The sequence below is a fragment of the Paramormyrops kingsleyae genome, chromosome 1 (assembly GCF_048594095.1).
Source record: "Paramormyrops kingsleyae isolate MSU_618 chromosome 1, PKINGS_0.4, whole genome shotgun sequence".
Classification (NCBI taxonomy): Eukaryota; Metazoa; Chordata; class Actinopteri; order Osteoglossiformes; family Mormyridae; genus Paramormyrops; species Paramormyrops kingsleyae.
In genome coordinates this window covers 40850578-40871211 of record NC_132797.1, presented here as the reverse complement: position 1 = coordinate 40871211, position 20634 = coordinate 40850578, and the positions used below count along the sequence as shown (strand labels likewise).

At 40.3% G+C, this 20634-nt stretch overlaps 1 protein-coding gene across 4 annotated transcripts in view; it reads left to right on the top strand.

Annotated features, from left to right (window-relative positions):
* LOC111846836 (FERM and PDZ domain-containing protein 4) overlaps window positions 1–20634 on the top strand; it is a 41951-nt gene that overhangs the window by 11714 nt on the left and 9603 nt on the right. For 2 of the 4 annotated variants that reach the window (XM_023817469.2, XM_023817470.2), the window contains exons 2-8: window positions 7091–7207; window positions 13836–13996; window positions 14814–14916; window positions 17103–17148; window positions 19201–19305; window positions 19860–19967; window positions 20420–20551. In XM_023817469.2, coding sequence (XP_023673237.2) covers window positions 7091–7207; window positions 13836–13996; window positions 14814–14916; window positions 17103–17148; window positions 19201–19305; window positions 19860–19967; window positions 20420–20551 — 772 coding nt within the window. Of the gene's footprint in view, window positions 1–1535; window positions 1739–7090; window positions 7208–8248; window positions 8625–13835; window positions 13997–14813; window positions 14917–17102; window positions 17149–19200; window positions 19306–19859; window positions 19968–20419; window positions 20552–20634 lie in introns of those variants that run through there. The other 2 variants (XM_072715832.1, XM_072715840.1) reach the window with 2 other exon arrangements.

Below are 20634 nucleotides of genomic sequence, written 5' to 3'. Positions count from 1 at the left end.
GCAAAAAAGGCAGGGGAACCCGGACAGGATGCCAGTAATCACATCTGCCTGATCTTTTAAGCCCACTGATTACATTATACTTGAGTTTGTAAAGTTATATTAGGTGTGTCATGAGAATTAATAGGCTACAGCATATTAATGACTCTTGGCACAGGGATAAATACAGAGTGGGGTTAATTGGCTCTTACTGTTGCATCTGCAGGTAGATCCCAGACGCCTTAAATATCACTGGCCATGGCTGGAATGTGAGCTGAACGTGTGCAGTTAGAATGGCCTCGATTATCGATCAAAGGCAGCACACACACATCGAGCTTTTGCTTACGGGCGTACAAGAATAAACAGCTGGGGTTCTTCTGTAGGGGTGTTTTGCAATCCTTGGTTTCTCATCATGCTGGTTGATGTCAGTCAGGAAAATCCACTGATGACCAGCAGCATTATTAATGCAACAGTTAGTATGCAAAATTGCTTGCATTTATTATATTGCACTATTATTGGGTGTAATAAAAAAAAGACTGAATAATGAAGCTCATAGTTCTGTCTCTGCTAAATTTTCATAGAGCACGAACTCCTTGCTGATGGATGTTATTGCTGCCACAGCTACTCTAATATGGAAGCAAACAACTGATGGAATTGCAGTACTGTTTCTGGCTGTATATTGTGTCTGACATTATTGTTTCCCTATATTTCTGGTATTCAGGTTAAACAAATTTCTTGGCGGAATAAAGGTCATCTTGTTGCTAACGCAGCGTTTTATGTGGCTGGCATATTGTAAGCTGTGTATAACCCCTATAATCATAGTTTGAAACGTGTCTATGACATGACATGGCCATAACATTCGGATAGACACGAGACGTGCCAGTACAGCATTTGGCTGAATTTACTCACTAAATTGTGTATTACCTTGAGGGTTTTCTGAAAACCCTAAATCAACTTTCAACACAGTTCTTTCACCAGGGGACATCACATAAACTGTTAATTGATTAACAAACTGGATTGAATCAAAAAGTAGCACATTTAAATGCCAAAAGATCAAATGCAATCTTGTGTTGTTTTGTATTTTTCTATTAACTTTATAAAGAAATGAAGCAGCTGAATCATTTGAGTAAAACATCTTATGAATAGCGTGCTGTCATGCCGTGATGACAAACACAGAAAAATCAGTGGCTAATTTAACACTGTGAGTGCTAATTGAATACTTCGATTGGTAATTTCACACTGAGAGTGTTCATTTAATAATCAGTTTGTTAATTTCACACTGAATCTTAATTTGACACCCAGATTGACGTTTTCATACTGAGAGGTCATACGGACGTATCAGATTTTATATGTAAGATTGTAGTTACATCAGCACCATTAATAGTTGTACCCTTAACAAAAAGAAAGAGCATTAAAATGTCTATAAAATTCTTGCACCCCTGAGCAGCTTGTACTGAAACCATGGAACATGAAGCCCTATCCAGAGATCCCTTATTTAGCCTTCAAAACAACAGTGTGCTCATCATTTATTGATACTGGCCAACGTGGTTCGGTTTCCTGAGAGAGGATCAGACCCACTTTAGTATTATACCAGGATAGCACACCCTCATGTAAGCGCTATGCCCTGAAATCTGAATTAAAGAAAAAGACATTAAAGCCCCAAAACCATACTCGGCTGCAGACTTAGCAAAGAACCAAAATGGATATTGAGCACTTGTATACAGATTCTCAATGGGGCTTTGAAGGCAACTCGTCCAGAAATGTGAGTATGGATCTATCCAATAGATGGTTAATAATAAAGCAGATGTCAAAATCAGTGGTTTATTTTTGCTAATTTGACATAGAAACAGTAACATATCTGTCACAATTGACAAGTGGTTACGTTTTTGTTATTAGGGAATAGGTCATTCTTCACATCGCTATGGCTTTCATTATCTCACAGAAAAACCTAACTAGTTATACACCTGGACATTAATCAGGATTAATAAGTGTAATTTCCTTTAAGCATGTTGTTTAAGAACATGAAATGTTTATATTATATAAATAAATAAATAAATAAATAAATATTGTATATTTCAGTGTAATTTTCATATATTTATAATTGACCATTAGTTTAAACCATTTCTTGATTACAACCAGCTTCCTTGAAAGGTTCCCACAAAGTATCTTAATCTTAAATTTATTTACATGATAAATGTAATCACACTACAATCTCAAGGACTCATCTTGATTAGAACAGATGTGTGCAGTGTAAGATATTCAGAAGAACACCATTCTACCTAATAACACAAAATCTGTTCCAAACTGTATTTTTATACATTTCACTTTCAAATCCTCTTACTCAACAAACTCTGCTGATTGGGTTCCTCTGTAATTCTAGGGATTAACAGATTAAATAGAGGACGGAATCTGTAAGGCATTTCCTAAAAATTCTGATGAAAAAACAGAATAGTACAGAGTTTTGACAATAATTAAATTATAAGATTTAGGTAAAGAGCCAATAAGGGGTTAATGAGCTAAAGTACTCATGTAGGACTCGTGCATTTGTGTTTCTCCCAACTTTGCCTGATTCTCTATGTCTCCCAGGGCTCCCAATCTTGATATTCCATTAATGGTCCCACTAACAATCGTTACTAGTTTGAAATCAAGCCATTTGGATCAAATTCACTTGTAAACATTAGATTCTGGAGTAGTTTAGGGTTTCTTTGACCTTGAAATGAGTCACATAGCTCAGTTGCTGGCATTCACTTCTCTTGAACACGCATCCGACAGCACGCCAATAAACATGTGGGTTGTGGATTCAGACATCCTGGTAAGATAGTTCTGATCATGCATTGCACAGAAGCCAGTAGAAAAGGTTACTGGTCTGACACCATGCAATGCATCGATTATTATAATGCTACCATTCCCATCCCCCCCTAGAATGAGGCGCCTTGCCAGGTCTGGGCAACTCATTCTTGGAAGAATGTTGGGTGACATGTACTTACAAGGCAAATGGTATTGTATTCATAATGAACAGGGAAATAAGTCTTTGTCAAGTGATTTTGTTTTAAGTGTTGTTGCTAGGCAGGAAACCTGAACCAGGAGTTACTGCAGGGAGACCTTGACATGTCTAAGAGGGGCATCGTGTTTCATCTGATGGCAGGAAGCAGCTCTCGAGCTGCCACTGCACACTTACTGTATACAAAGGAATCAGAAAACATCACCCTGAATTATGGATGCTCTTTTGTCAAAGTGTGCCTGCAATCTTGCATATAAAAGCATTGTTCATTCCACATTCCTGATCTATTGTTTTCTGTCTGCTATCTTTTAATTGTTCATTACTTCAGAGACTCGGCAGTGGTGGAGGAATCGAGGTATTTGGGGGATTTATTTTTCCCCCTAGAATGGCTGAAGTGGAAAAATCCATACTTGTAATGCAGTGTTAAACAGGAAAACCAACAGTAGCCAAAAATAAGGAAGTATGAATTTTATGGATTGTAAAAACTCAATGACCTTCTGCAGACAGACAATATGGCAAATATACAAACCTATTCAATCAAATGTCGGCTATTGTCCTGTCGAAGTAAAGACTGGGAAGTTTTAAAACATCTGTGTGAGACAGACATTATGGAACCTAATACTTGTACAAGTTAATAAACACATTTTAAGTCATGGTTTAATTTGCTTAAAAAGTTCCACTGATAAACACATTTCAAGAAGATTGAAAAGCAGGTTAGAATATTGCTGGATCAATTTGAGAAATACTGTCAAATGTCATTGATTTAATAATCTAGGTTTCCTTAAGAATATTGTTAATAATATAACTGTAAAGTGCATCATGACAAATGTGAAGGACCCTTCAAATGGCACATGTATAATACACATGGAACCTGTGTTCATATTATATTAAATTAACAGGGCTTAAGCTGATCACAATTATGCATAATTAACATTTTGTTCTGCATTAAGAATATTCTGGTAGAGCCAAAGCTGAATGTCACATAAAGATGACAATGATCATTTAAAAAATAAGTTTAGATTTTACTTCATTCTAACCCAGTGTAAACTTTGTAAAGTGTGAATACGTTTTGTAATTAGTAGTGACTTATTTGATGATGAAACGGCTTAAAGAGCTTTCTCAAAATTTACTGAAAAGAGAAATTAGCGTCTGTTCGTTTTCCATTTTCCAAACTAGTTCAACTATAGCTCCAGCTATCAGCCAAGGAGAATAATGGAATAATTGCATCCAATGTGTTTAATGGTCTTCTTTGAGTGATTTAAACTCTTTACAGCAGTTTTTTAATTATATCTTCCCACAGAATGTTTTCAAAGACAAGAGATACAATAGGAGAATAGAGTATGGGAGCTTTGGAGAGAAACATGATTTAAATCTTGGCAAATAGATACAAACTTTGTTTACCATTCACTGAGCTTTCAAAACATGTCAGTAACTTTGCATAGCTTTCTTACATTATGTGTTCCTTGGCAATATATTTTTTAAACGACATAATATAATTATGTTATATAAAAATTATAGTAACTGATTGTGTTTGCACAGTTTAAAGTGCAACAAAGGTGTTTTACTTAAGAAGTGTAACAGCCCTACAAAAGTACCTGCTTCAGCAAGCTTGCCTTCATTAACCTGCTTCAGCAAGCTTGCCTTCATTAAATCTAAAAAGTACAGTGTTGCCCAGGGCTTTTACCAGCACCATTTCCCCTATGTAGTGACATACCAAATGGGTCAAGTTATACTGTATGTGCTGGCTTCAAACACGTGCTGTGAGTCTTGTCCAATAAAGAACATCCGGTAACGCTTTACATTAACTGCAACTTCATAATGCTTTTATATTGCATTAATAAAACGTTCAGTACACCTTCATAATGTATTCATTCAGTATTCATAAACATCATGTATGTATACCATAACATCCTAACATCCCTTAACAGCTGAAATATACATTAATAACAAACATTATAAAATAATAACAAAATTATAATTGTATAATCATGTAATGTTTGTTATTAATGTATATTAAAGCTGTTAAGGGATGTTAGGATGTTAAGGTGTACTTGCATGCTGCTTATGAATGTTCTGTGAATGCATTATGAAGTTGCACTGAATGTTCTGTGAATGCATTATGAATGCATTATGAAGTTGCACTGAATGTTCTATGAATGTATAATGAATGGATTATGAAGGTGCACTTAATGTAAAGTGTTACCGAACATCCACAAATAACATTGCAGAGTGAAGAATGTTTCACGTAGCCACCATTTCCAGCGTGCTCAGTTTTATTGATTTACATGGCTTCCAGAACCGCTAGGCTACGTGCCACATAAATACCTACAGTGTCTGTCAATATCCTGTTTTTTGTAGGCATGTATGAGCAGAGCACTGAGCAGCACTAACACCCACCTGAGTCTCACTTCTCATGCTTTAATGTTAGATACATAGTGCAGCCCACATTGCAGTCATGTGATATGTTTCCACTATATATATATATTTATATATATAATTATTTAATTAAGAGCTCAATTGAGATGAACAATAATATCGTATCGTCCAAATCCACCAGCACCCCCCCCCCCCCCCCACCCCCCCAACAACCACAGAAGTACGGACGGCAGATAGTCGCTTTACATCAATAGCCACAGCTCTACGTTATTTTAGGTGTTTCTATATTTTAAGAGCGAACAGAGCACACAAATCTGATAGGCTGCAATGTTTGATCCCCGGTGATAAATATATTGTGGCTCCTCCATAATTAAATTTGCTGAGCTGGGGAGGAGGAGGCTGTATAGGAAAATATAGCACAAATTGTGCATTTTTGTGGATCAATACAGGACACGGCATTTTATTTCAGTACAGGACAGTGTTCTGGCTATAGCTTGTGAAGACCACTCACTCCCATAAAAGAAAGGAAATGATGTGACAACATCAAACTTTCCTTACAATAATATCTGAAAACACCATTACTGTGACAGGCAATGGTAGTCAAATGCTGCGCTATAATAGCTATGTTTTTTTTTTATCCAAGAAACCAAACTGAACACCAAATCATAAATCTTTCAGGTATATTGCTTTGTGTGTAGCCTAAGCCTACGTCCCAGACAAAGACAATAATCACTGGCTAGTCAGATATTAACATTCATATCGACACTTGTCTGATATCATTGATTACTGATAATATCATCATCACCCAGCCTTAGATTGCACTTACATATTGTGCAATCCTCCCATGTTGATATAATTCTTTATCATGGTGTTTCTGTGTCTTAGTATAAGTTCTATATAGCTTAATATTATGTTTTGATGTAGAAGACAGAAAAACCCCCATGTTACTCCCTTTCAGCCTGGTCTTTCCTGTGGCCCAAGTTGTTTTCTGTTGATGCACTGGATATTAAGTTCAGTGAGACCTCTCTCCAGACCTCTCTCCAGACTTCTCCCAGCCAGCTTTAAGCATATGAGCTGAAGCTCTGCACATTTTCAAAAATCACTTTGATGCTGAAACATGTGAATTCTTCAGAAATGACCAGCCACCACTGATTTTGTGTGATTGGCATTTAAACAATGTAAACAATACACCTCCTTCCATACTGCAGTTCTGTGTCACCTTTCCTGTGACGTGGTTTGTTGAGTGAAACTCTCAGAATCATTTGTATCAATGAGTGGTAGTTACTTGTTCTGCATGATTTTCTGCATATATTGTATGCTTATGTGGGAGACTTTCCGAGGTTACCTATCTAAAATACAGCCATCACATGGAGGACTGATTGAAAATGCATAGGGTTTGGGTGCAGCATTCCTTAATATACATTTACGTTTTATTTAGCAAATACTTTCATCCGAAGTGACATGCAATTGAGACAGCAGGGTCAGCCACTCCCTGGAGCAATTGAGGTTAAGGCTCGATCTCAACATCCTCAATGGTAATATCATGGACCACAGGATTGGGACCGGTGACGTTTTGATCACGGTATTAACCTTAGAGTCAAACATCACCCCAAAGAGCTGTAGATATAATCTGAAGCTAAAATTTCATGGAGACTCTTTCAGATAGATAAACCTTAATTACCTGTGAGTAGCTGCAGGTGCCACTGTTCACCTTTATTCCCTAACCTTCCTTTCCAGCCACAGATCCAAATCCACGGGCTGGCCACCCCCTTCCGGGACCTGGACCGCCTCTTCAGCACCCCCCTACGGATGGGACATGACCTCCAGTAGAGAGGGGAGAGACTGCTTCATTAAGTGAGTGCGTGGGGGTATGGAGGGGAGGGCAGCGTTCCCAGTGTCGGAGAAACGCTCAGTCATTCAGGACACGTAGAGGCTTGAGATTCTGCATGCTCCATCTGTGCAGGCGGAATACTGATTCCCATCCTTCACATGCCGAGCAAAGTGCTATCCCCAGTTAAGCACCAGTACGCCCCGTGCTGGGCTGCAGGAGACACCCTGCATCATTCCTCAACCGCTGCCCATCTCTCACTCTCATAAAACCTCCAGCACAGTGGCAGCCTCAGATCTAGAGCGAAAGCGAGCGTGCTTTTAGAGAGACGCTGGGACGCACCGAAGGCGGCGTTAGCAGGTCTTTGATCAAGGTGCCGCTTGCCTCACGCTGCTATGCGGCAGGGCAGGAAAATGGCTACTCTGCTTTTATCTGTGGATTCTGAGGTTCGAGGACAGCATGGCACCTTTTCTACCACTTTCACCTAACAGTGAGCCCAAATAGATACTGTACATAAAACACACCACGGCTCCCGCATTTAACGTTGAAAGTTTTTGTTCAAAGGTCTTATGTCATGAATACAGAGGAACCTTATGCCACCATAATGTTTAGTTTAAATCAGTACTTTGCTGTGAAATCAGGTTATACACACTCACACACACATACAGCTGCAGCCCCCTTTAGTTGTTTCCCCAGTCACAGAAAAAAAAATGTATACACATAGATAAATACATATACAGTGGTACCTCGGTTCTCGAACTCGCTAGAATTCGAATTTCTTGAAAGTCGAACAAACCAGTTTGACCTAGAACTCGATCTGAATATCAGAAGTCGAACCGTGAACGCTGTCCTAATATAAATTGTATGCGCCAGGAAATGAGTCATACTACAATGCAATGTCTTCTTCACAAACTGGACGATTAACCAAATAAAGCAGTGCAACATTACAGTAACTAACAATAAATAAACCACTAGCTTACGTGTAGTATTAGAGCATTTATGTCATTTATTTAAACTTTATTTTTCCAGGTAAATTAACTGAAAACCAGTTTTCACTGCTTTACGTGATTTTCGGGAGAAATAGCAGATTAGGCATCGGAACTGCCTGGGATACAAAAGTCATGCATGTAACTAAACTCTTCAGCCAATAAGGGCAAAAGTGTGTCGTCACGGAGGCGGTTCCAGTTTGTGCAGCCGGGTGAGAGGTCGCAATGCATCTAACCGTAATGCATTGCGTCAGGATCAGAATGCGTTGCTTTAAGCCAGCGCTGTAAGCAAATCAAACGGACCCAATGACCGGACTGGGGAAACAAACTGAAACGTGGACTTAATACAGAGGACTAATGACAACAACCAGAAACAGCTGATCACATGGGGATCCCACACGAGGTTAACGAGGGGGCGTGGCACACGGAAGGAGAGGACGATCGGGACAGGACAGGGGTAATGTTGGGATAAGATCTTTATCGTTTTAGAAGCCATTAAGAAAAAAATTCTCTTCTTGTTTTACCCTGTTCATTTTGTGTTTAAATGCTAAAAAAAAAAAAAACATATTTAGGGTGTAATATTGGGGGGCCGGGAACCAATTAATTGGTGGAGATCTGCACTTCTGCAGTCAGATGGTCTTGTGAAGCGAGACAGTTAGCCTGGTCCGGACCAGGCTTGTTCGCAGGCCTAAATTACCATGGTAATTTAGCGGGGATTCATTTAAGACTCGTTAATGAAACGGAACAATTACTTAAGTAAGACTGACTTGTCGAAATAAGTCAGACTTTCCCTTAAGCCTGCTTCATGGAATACCCGCTGGGTTAAACACCTTTCTGGTGACCTAACAAAGTAAATACAATTTAAAAAAAAAAAAAGCTCAATGACAGGGTGGCTAAATTAATTATGCATTCATAATTCACTTTTTGCACCATGAATGTAATGTTTTCCTTGGGTTTCACATGTTTGGTTTTGTGAGCATATACACAATCATCTTGGGCCACTTCTGATTGATGAGCATGACTGTCAGACAAGGAGGACTGCATGAATTTGTAAAACTATTCTCACAACAGTTTTAAACCCTGTGTGCGATGTACTGTATAATGATATCCTAAATCACAGCCTTTGCGATTGACTAATCGCGTTGTTTAAAATTGAGATTTCAATTTGAAATCGATAAATCTTTCAGCCTTACATAGTATAAACCATGTGGAGTGGAGATGTGTTTCACCATTCATACCTCAAGCCGGGTCCATTGTCATAAACACACCACTGCAGGTAGACCTCCACCGACATCCAAGGCAGTAGCTCAGGCTTTGGAATCATTTGGCAGTCTAGTGATCAACCACATGTGTTTTCTTGCAAGGAGATGCAAGTTAGCTTGGTTCATAGCAGCTGTGTTTTTGGGTGCATATAAATAATTTTTTTAGGGTGGAGGTAACATTAAACATTGAAAACTTGTTTCTTTTGTCTGGCAAGCCATATTTTATGTCTTTTGAAGCCTTGACAGGTTCAACCCTTACAATGTTGATGAATCTACTTCATTTTTTTAGACAAAATCTATACTGGTGCAATGGAGCCTGATGGTTGCCTTTATCAGAAAGGGTGAACGAAATGTCCCACTAGAGAAAAGAGTGAAAAGGAGTCTTCAGTATATGACGGAGAACCAGTTCAGCACAAATCAGGAGAGTAGGGTGCTGGCAAGAGAGGACATCAACAAGAGATCAAAAGTTTTACTGCCCTGAAAGGTGCCCCGCTGTTATACCCTCAAATAATAATAATAATAATAATAATAATAATAATAATAATAATAATAATAATAACACTTTGCTTGAACTATTCACACAAAACACACAGAGCTGTATGAATTGGTTAAACTGATAGTTACTTTGCATGAGAGAATCATCTAGGGAAATTATAAAGCCTGGTGGATTAATAAAATCCTCTGTACTTTTGACCGGGAGGATGCTCTTTCTATACAGCAATATTGTTTTGTTCTGCTGGCAACCAAGCCAGATGATGGTTATCTAATCTTTTATCTGTGTTGGGACACCAGCCTCTGACCTTATGAGACAGTCCATCTTACCTCAGCTCTTTGATGTCCACCCGACATTATTCTCTCAAATATAAACTGAAGGAATGCTAAGACCTGATGATTTTTAATCTCACTTTTTAAAGCTTTAGGAAGTACCAACTGGGCTGAGTAACAAGATGAATAACCCATCTTATTCAAGGCAATACTACACGTCGCGAGGGTATATATTCAGAGTCAGGAGAAGTTGTTACATTGATGGAGGGCATTATCTACACAGCCATTCAGTCCTTTGGTAATTAGTTGTTGTTTCATCTGTGTAATTTAGCACTAGTATTAAGTACATATTAATACTAAAGTAACCTTACAGAGCCTTACATGTACATACATACATTAATGTGTATATACATGCACACATAGCCCTGCAGAGAACTGGAGACACTTCAGTAATCTGACGAAGGAAACCATTAATACAAAAGTATATTTCATTATTCATATTTTCCAAGCATAAAGCCTGTATCTTTAAGCAAAGGAAAGGTAAGGAAGCTGACATGAGAATATGCTGAGAATCTATGATCTTAATCACAAGTTATACTGACAGATATTTATGGACGTTATTTTCACTGTGAAATTTTGTAACTAATAAAGATAGTGTCACGCCCGGCTCGTCCGACCCTCCTGTGTGCCACGCCCCCTCGTTAACCTCGTGTGAAATCCCGATGTTACCAGCTGTTTCTTGTTATTTCCATTAAGTCATGTGTAAAATTCACATTAAAATCTGCTTCTCCAGTCTTGTCATTGAAGTCACTGATGTCAAGTGAAGTCTGCCGTCCGTCTTCATACCTTACTTTGTTGTTTTCCTCAAATAAAACCCTAGTTTCCCAGATTCCTCATCTCCTTGCTCCTACCTTCCTGCTTCCCCTGTCCGTGCTCACGTCCAGTTGTGACATATAGGGCCAGATTTACTAAGCAGGGCAAATTAGCATGATGGCGCAATAAAAAAAGCGGCAATGGGAGTGGCCAGTTCTGTGGGTAATCTACTAAAAATGCGCAAATTTATGAACACAGATACGATCACTTCATTTAAATAATGACCGACTCCATCTACTAAGAGCAGAACAAAATTAAGATATAAGATACATTTTTACGGCGTTAAATAATGGCACAATTTGCAGTAAGCCTACTGCAAACCTTAGTAAATCACGTTGTGTGATTCATTTAAATACTCTCCCCCAAATTTTGCGTTTTGAAAGGGAACTCCTTCAGATGCATGAGCAGCATGGCCGACAATACTATTTTAATGCCAAAAGAAGGTTTGCACTGGCGCAAACCGTTAGTGAATCTGGCCCGTAATATTTTAATATTTAGTGCCAATACAGCTCTGTGAGTTAATTAAAATGAACAAAATAAAAATGTTGCTAAATGGCAGTTTCATATTAATAGTGTCACTCTAATTCTGGCCCTGGAGAAATACATCTTGGGAATGCTATAAAGGTAGTTCATCAAACGTCATCTGCTGAAGATTTGAAGTGGGGGGGAAACCTTCCCTCCCGATACCCGATCCTCTTCCAAATTTGGGAAACGAACATGCTTGACGAACAGTATATTTGCAACAGTGTAGTTAACAAGATTGTATGTACACAGCCCAGCGACTAGCAGAAAACAATCAGAAAGATCTGGCCAATGGGGGCCATCCTCATGTCAGGGTAGGAGGGGACAGCTGGAACCATGGAGACCTCCAATCAGTGTTGAGTTGTGGGTGGTGCATTTCCTAGATGCAGATGGCCGTATGCTTTTCTTACAGCAGAGACTGGTGGGGTCCTGTTGAGTCTGAGCTTAAAGCAAAGCGGGATGCAGTCTGCCGATGGTTTAGAGATGTTATTAGAGTCATTTGCTTTGGTTAACCTCCACCGATTTATGAATCATACCTATAGAGTTAGGGATCACTCACTGAAAAGCCAACTGGCAGGTTAGTTTTCATTTTGACTATTATTGATTTAAATCCTTACCCCAAGAGTCTTGGATAATTGCGTTATTAAGATTAATTAGATTTTTTTTCCCTGCACCATCTACTGCTGAAGAGAAATGCAGAACCTTGGGCTCAACGTTGTGGCTCGAAAGATTAATTGTACCTTTTCAGCATGAGGTGGAGCTACACTCTGCCTTAAAAATCCACAGCTCTAATTAGGCAGGAGTGCGGGCTTCACCGAGGAGACACACAGCTTGTAGGGATCTAGAAACACGTACAAAGGAAGGTCATGACCATAGTTAGCTGCTACTTCTTTTTTAACCATCTGCTTTCAAGCAGCTCTGGTTTATCTGGATGACAGTGACCTTGAAAACTTATTCAGTATTCAGTACTTTTATTTTAAATGAAAAAATTCCTGCAAGAATCCAAAGAATCTGACTTTAGGTCCATCGAATAAAAGATAAATGATCAATGGAAGCATTAATTCTAATCTTTTGCCAACAATGACCTGTATTAACTGATTTTAAAGCTGTTTGACGCATACTTGTGATTTACAATTAGGCCGTATCATTTTCTCATTCACTTATGGAGCATTTTTGTTTAATTTGTTATCATCGGTCAGGTGTTCATCAGTTGTGGTGATTTATTATATAAGACTCACGTTTCCAAGGGTTTTCCCAGTATGAAACATATATTTAAAGTTATATTATTCTGTAACGGTAGTGGGAACTGTGTATACGTTGCCCTTTCAGTGTCACTATGGCGATGCCACCCGGTTGGAGACACAACAAGTAATCGTCATGAGACTCGTCACTCCAGCACAGACTCGTTTTGCAGGCTGCAGAGAAGCGGCTTCCTGCCCGCAGTCGGTGTGACATCCGACACGCAGGTGCTTCTTGGCCACTTAATAGCCCAGCTTGATACTTACTGGCTGGCCAGAGATGCTGTAGGTGTTTAGCAGGGAGGGTATAACACAGCTCCTATAAGTGAATCACAACAAGAAGGTCACAGCCTGAATTTCCTGGCAGAGATTGATTTGCTCCATAAACAAGGCATTTGGGCCTTTAGGGAAGTGGACAAATCCTCTCCCCTGGTCATTTATGTTGGTCATCCACTAGTTGGGGCTTAAATTCAGTAGTGGCAGTTCTTATAGTATGAATGTCATAGTATTTTATATTTGATAGTAGTAGGATACATTTTGAATGAGTACATTTCAATGAGGTTTGCTTTATTTTGTTGTTTCACTTTTCCGGAGTGGTCAGTGCCCGCAAACCGAGCTGTGTGAAGCCGACATTGTCATGCAGGCTGGATAGCCATCACAAGCTCTCCTTCCTAACCATCGCCTGATATCTTTCATTTTCAGAGATGATTTGTCACTACAGATTAGGACTCATTGCTCGGGCTAAACGTCATGAAATCCTGCGTGAATCATGAATTGAGGACAGTCCAGCATCCTTTATATTAAACAAAAATATGTAGGAGATATATTCCAAAGGCATTTGTTCACCATAGTATAGTGTCTCTGCAATCTCATGCTCAGGCAACACACCTATGCGAAACAAGGTATACGGTTAGTGCCTGATTTTGCATTGTTTATTGGTACCATTTTCAAAGTGATTAGAGACCCCACCCCCCATCACCCCATTTTCCTATTTCCTATGTTCTATAGCTACGGGTCCCAGAGCGGCTCGCTGGAGGAGGTCCGTCTAGAGGGTGGGCCCTTGGTACCACCAGCACCCCGCAAGGTGGAGATGAGACGAGACCCTGTACTTGGCTTTGGCTTCGTGGCAGGCAGCGAGAAACCAGTGGTGGTCCGTTCTGTTACCCCAGGTAACTACGCTATCTGTCTGAAGGCTATACTAGGGTTTCCGGGAGCATAAACCTTTCCATATCATCAGCATACCTTATAATAGGTTAATAGTAATAACTGTTAGTTTTTAGGTATTAATGTACTTGAACCATGTGTAACCTATGCTTACTCAACCCGTACAGAATGGCAAGTTGTGAGGATATAGGGCAACTCGCTATGTTTGTTTCCATAATACTTCTATTACTCATCTGAAATATGATAACATGAAAGGCCTTGTATAGTGATACTTTCCTCATTGTAAGGTCTATGAGGTCTGCTTCTTGCAAAGGAACCATGAAACCATGATTCTGTAGGAAAAGAATGGCATTATAGCGTCTTTACTCTGTGCAGTAGCTTATGGTTACCTGAGGGCATCATTTGCACAATTCTGCCTGCACGGTAAAAGGGAAGAATAACTGGAAATAACTAGGTTTTGTATCGCCCACGTACTCAACAAGCCGGTGCCTAAAAATCCGATATAGACTCAGAGGATTACATTATCATGAACAAACAGACTTCCAGATAATAATTACACCATTCTAAACGCATGCATTTACTGATACAAACACGTCTCCATTTTTCCTTCTGCCCTCTGAAAAAGCCAAGGGGTAGTTCACTGCGTTAAATGCGGAAAAGACAGCAGATAAAGTGCAACTGCGGATGCGGATGTGCAAATACAGTGTAAATGCAGGTGCAGATGTGCACAGAATGCAGAGATGAACAGAAGCAGCAATCCAAAGAGGAAAGGTCCTCACATTTAGGGGCATGTCATGCCCTGGCTCTCTGCTTGTCTTTCAGGGGGTCCCTCAGAGGGCAAACTTGTACCGGGTGACCAGATCATCATGATCAACGATGAGGCAGTCAGCAGCGCACCCAGGGAGCGAGTCATCGACCTCGTCAGGTACGGGGGCTGACCTGCACAAGGGGGGGGTTGGCCAGAGTCACCTGCGAGAAAGTGGGTCAGAGTGAGGCTGCAACAGTGAGGCTGCAACAGTGAGGCTGTTGCCCACCTGTCTGATCACAGGCAGGTCCTGAGCTTGCAGCAGAATGGAGAAGCTTCTGTAGGTAACAGTTAGCTCTGTTATATAATATGGCGACTACATCCAACATAGCAGTCTGAATAGCAGTGACAGGGGAAAAATGATTAATCTTTTATCAGCAAGTTAGCAATATTAACATTAATATTCTCCTATTTTTCTAGCAGAAATTTAAACTCCACTTAAAAACTGGTAGAATTCTGCATGAACTAATTATATTTCTTTTCAATGAATGTATTAAAATCAGTCAACGACTATGGTTAATGATATAAGTTTTTTCCTTGCATAAGGAGGTGATGCATGACTTTCAGGGTCTATCATCATTGCAGATGCCCCATTTAGTGAAAATATAAGTCTTTTTGTCCTTTAATAAATGTAGAGATATTGGGTGTCTACTGGAATTCAGTAAAATAATACATTATAGTTTTATTTCTAAACTCCAATCTCAATGTATCAACCTGATTTGACATACATACCCACAACAACTGACCCCCATGTGGAAGTTCTCTTTATACCTCCCCCAACTTGTTCTCTGTAGGTAAGAGCAAGCTGGCTGTGAAGGGCAGCCACCTGTGGTAGCACCCAGGGAGCTGGGGGTTAAGGGCCTTTCTCAAGGACCCAATGACATGCTAAGGCTGGGCTTGAACCAGCAACTGTCTGACCACAGGCACAGAGGTTTAGCCCATTGGGCCACAAGCAGTTTTAGAACCGTCTTATTTCTGGCATAAGGAGGAGAGGTAAGGAGCACGCACTGATTACGGTGCATCGCTGCAGCCACCACACGCCAAACCACCTCAGGGATGAGAGCCTGAGTGCAGCCATGTGGCGAGTGATACCTCATCACCACACTAGTCCAAATGGACCAGTATGAGGTTTTTTCCAGTGGCTGAAGTGCCAATCCTGCCACCAAGGATTTGGCATCATACATTAAAAATAATTACATGAATATTGGTGGTAATGTTTATAAAAATCAAAGAATGTTTAAAAATATCATACATTGGACGATTAAATAAGTAAGTGGAGTAACCAGAATTAAGTTCTGAAATCTCTAAATACTGGAAGTGCCTTCAATTTTGATCACTTGTGTGTGTGTGTGTGTGTGTGTGTGTGTGTGCGTGTATAAAATAATATAGTGCCAGTCAAAAATCTGGGCACACCTGCTTTTAATACATTTGTTTCTATTTTAGTAAAAAGCCTCCAGGCAATGAAGTAATACACATCAAATATTGCAATGACCAAGTGTTCAACATCTCAAAATTTTCTCAGACTTCAAACTCTTCAAAATTGCCCCCTTTTGCTTCAATGACACCATTGCAGACTCTATTCTTTCAGCTACCTGTAATGATTCTCCAGCAGTCCTGAAGGTGGTTTCCACAAGTTCTGGGCACAAGTTGACTAGCTTGCTCTTACTCTTCGATACAACTCATCCCAAAACAGTTCAATATGGTTTAGGTCAGGGGATTGTGGGGGCCATGTCATCTGTTGCAGCATTCCATTATCTTGTTGACAAACAAATGGTGTTCAGTAATATCTTGTCTTTTGACTGGTACTATGTTTTTTTTTTTCGTTTTTTTTTTTTGCAGGATAGCTGTCGCTCTTGTTTTGTATAAACAGTTCCTTCTATTATTTATAAATAAAGTGTGCCTCAGGTGTAGGCGTAACCATACACAGACGAGACACTGGGATATATAGTATTTTCAACCCTAAAGAAAATGATGAATGGAGGCCAGTTTCCATGGCGCCACTGATGTAAGCCGTCGCCGCGGTGCCATGAGTGCACGGCAGGATGGGCAGATTATGTAGCCGGTGTCTGCCCGCCATGTGGAGCGCTTGTCAGAGCTTATGAAGACTCCTGTGGGTGAGGCTGACTTATGGTTCGGGCCAGCCCGCCTGTGCTTATGCACCCAGGAGTCTCTCTTCAGAGCCGCACGACCCATTTATGGATCATCATCACCAAGAAGTGACATATGCATCTCAAGACCTGTGTGTTTATTTTGTTTGACTCCTGGCTTGGATGCATGCTTTTCATAACCCTTATTCTCTCTTTCAGGAGCTGCAAGGAATCCATTGTCCTGACGGTGGTGCAACCTTACCCTGTAAGTAACCTGGGCGTTCGAGGCTTTTACTGAGGCTGTTCACATGAGGACAGCACAACCGCTCCCCCCCCCCCCCCCAGCAGCTCAGGCGGAGGATAGGAGGCGTCCTCTACCAATCAGGGTCAGCAGGAAGATTAATAAACTCCAAACGGAAAAAAAAAAAACTCTGCATGGCTTTAGATAAAAAAAAATGTAGCAACTTAATGTAAAAATACTACTGAAGATTCAGCCGCTGTCCATCAGGACTTCATAAAGCTGCTCACACTGACACTATCAGCAGAGTCAGAGATGTGCCCCGTCCTCTGCTGTATTGTGCCCATCGGGAACATTTGCAGTGACCCTCCCCCCCCCCATACATACACACAGCATGGGCTGCGAGGAATATGATAGAGGGGACATGCAACTGAACCATGAGGAGACACCTAGTTGACAGAGAGCCCATCCTACGTACCCTATGGCAATTACAAACCCAGATTCACCCAAACGCATGTCTTAAGACGAATGGCTTAACCCAGAGTTCTGCACAGGGAGAGTGACCAAACTGCACACACATGGAGCTGTGTAGAGGAGTCAGGACCACGGTCCTCGCCCGCTTCCCCATCTCTGTAAAATACACACTGCCATTAATGTCTTGGACTGTTTTCCAGCTACTTGGGGAAATCAGGAGAGCGCGTTCGACCTTCCAAGTTTTTATTATTGAGACAAGGCTCCACTTCTGATTAACACATTTTTTAATGATCTGGAATGAACATGATGTCCTCTTTCAGAATAAGGATACCAATTGTTCTAATCAGGCTCAGTGGTGCTGATTCAATCTGATTGGCTGAGAGAAGTACCTATGGGAGCATGGATTCTAATCATGTTAATAGAACACTAAGAAACACCATCTTCTGACTAATGTGCTGTGATGAATGCGAGCAGAAGCTATCAGAGTGCAGTTAAAGGCACAATCCTCTTCCATCTATCATCTATCATGCTTGAAACTATACAACTGTACATGTGACCATTTGTCCGTTTTAACATTTATTACACAGTTTAGTGGAATTTATGGGTGGCATGGTTGTGCAGCGGTTGGCACTGTTTCCTTGCACCTTTGGGACCTGGGTTCAAGTTTCCACAAGGGTTCTATGTGTGGAGTTTTCATGTTCTCCCTGTGTCATTGTGGGGTTTCCTCCGGGTACTCCGGTGTCTCCCCTCCCCCCACTGTGTGATGGTCTGGGGGCTCGTCCAGGGTTATTGCCTTGCACCCAAAGTCTCTGGACCTGCCATGACCCTGAATAGGACAAGCAGTTTCAGAAAATGGATGGGTGGGAGTTGTAAATGTTTCATAGCCAGTTGAAAGTTTTTGTATTTATTAAAACTTTTGTGTAAGGTCCAGACAACTATGTCAATGTGAGTGTTTGGTGCTTGTTCTCAGAAAATGCAGGATTACGTAGATATATTGTTCCTGTCAAATTCCCAGTTAGTAATTTTATTTATTAACTAACATACATTTATGTTGAGTTCTATGTCAGTGACCCAGAGATAAGCTGAGTAACTGAGTGTTATTGCCATTAACGAGAAAGAATACACACCAGCAAGAATATTCCAGCCATCATCTGGAAATGTATACATTTATAACAGTGTCATTTTCCTGAGAGATTGACTGCATGTTTCTTTCTTGCTTGAAGCCTAATCATTCATACAATGAAGGTCCCTGCATACCATTACTTGTGACCATAGCAACCATGTACCTGTTTTACACAGAAGCTTATGCAACAAATTGCATAAATCAATCAGTAATGTGTATGTCGACTTGGATGTAGCAAAGAAATGAATAAATTGTGATGATTAATCTTTTACTGGTCTAAAGGGTCCTTGTGTTTAAGCAGACTACCTCACTGTCTGCCCATGTGCTCCTCATTTGTCAGCTGTCTGCTCCCCTAAACATCGCATTGCTAAATGCAGATGGGCTTTTCAGGATACCTTGACCGTTTTCCTCTTACAAAGTTTGTCACCTATTTGGCCTCTTCTGGTTTGGGTTGCTAACCAGTTGTCCCCTTTTCCTTCCAGTGCCCCAAGTCGGCGTTCATCAGTGCTGCAAAAAAGGCGAAGTTAAAGTCAAACCCAGTGAAAGTGCGCTTTGCAGAGGAGGTCATTGTAAACGGTCAGGTCCCGGTATGTAGACCATTAGCTATGCATTATGTCAACCAGTATGGATCTTTTAAATAAAGTTTAATGAAGATCAAATTGATTTTAGGTTACTTATTGCCCAGAAATGCAGTGGTCTGTTATCCACACACTTCCTTTGTTAATATATGACTGTATGTGCAGGAGCATTAGACAAATTATAGACACAGTGGGATCCCTCTGCAACAACACTTTGTCTGCTAACAACAGACACTTTACACTTTAGTTAGCTGTGTTCATATAATTGCATAGCCCTTGTTTACTTATATTTACTATATATTTGTTTGTTAATTTATTTCACCCTTTATTCCATCTCTTATTCCTTCTCACTGTGAGTAAATGGTCTAATGTAAGCAGTATGTCTAAAATGTCATACTTGTAAGTTGTTTTCAAATTGTCTTGTATGCTGTATGTTACACCGGAGCACGTCCACTAACACAAATTCCTTATGTGTTGAATTACTTGACCAATGAAGATCTTGCTGATTTTGATTAAAAGGTAGTAATCACCATTACTGAACAATAATTTTCTCTCATTTCCAGGAAACAGTCAAGGACAACTCACTACTTTTCATGCCAAATGTCCTGAAGGTGTATCTGGAGAATGGACAGACAAAGTCCTTTCGCTTTGATAGCAACACTTCCATAAAAGTGAGTTTCATATTTCATGATTGGGTGTGAAGATTTGGATGGAAAGGGGCCTGCACTGCCCTGGAATTATAATTCAATCTTTAACTTTGACGCACAGAAATTTAGGAAACTGCATTTTATGTTTGTGACAACAAAAAGGCTTTCAGGTGAGAATTTCGAGTCACAGAACATGATAGAAAAGCAAAATTAAGACAAAAAGGCAGCTATCTAACACTAAGTAATAAAGTCAAGAATGAAGTATTAGGCAAACCTGTAACAGGAACTAAATTCATATCCATTGCTACTGGTCAGAATAATGTTACACAGCTGGTAATATTTACAATAAGAAATTGTACTGTTTAAGTAGTATGGCTACATAATGATTCAGCAATAAATGATTTTTTTTCATAAAAATGCTGTTGGCCCAAGACCCTTACCAAGCCTGTATTAACTGATACCTCCCTGTGTGGCAGGATGTTATCCTGACTCTGCAAGAAAAACTGTCTATTAAGAGCATCGAACAGTTCTCTCTGGTGCTAGAGCAGCGGGGCGAAGGGGCTCCGAGCAAAATGCAGCTCCTTCATGAGCAGGAGATGTTGTCTCAGGTGAGCATTTCAGACTGGGGTGTGTGGGTCGCTCTTCCTTCTCCTGTAAGGGGCAATGCTGCCTCAGGTTAGTATTTCAGGCT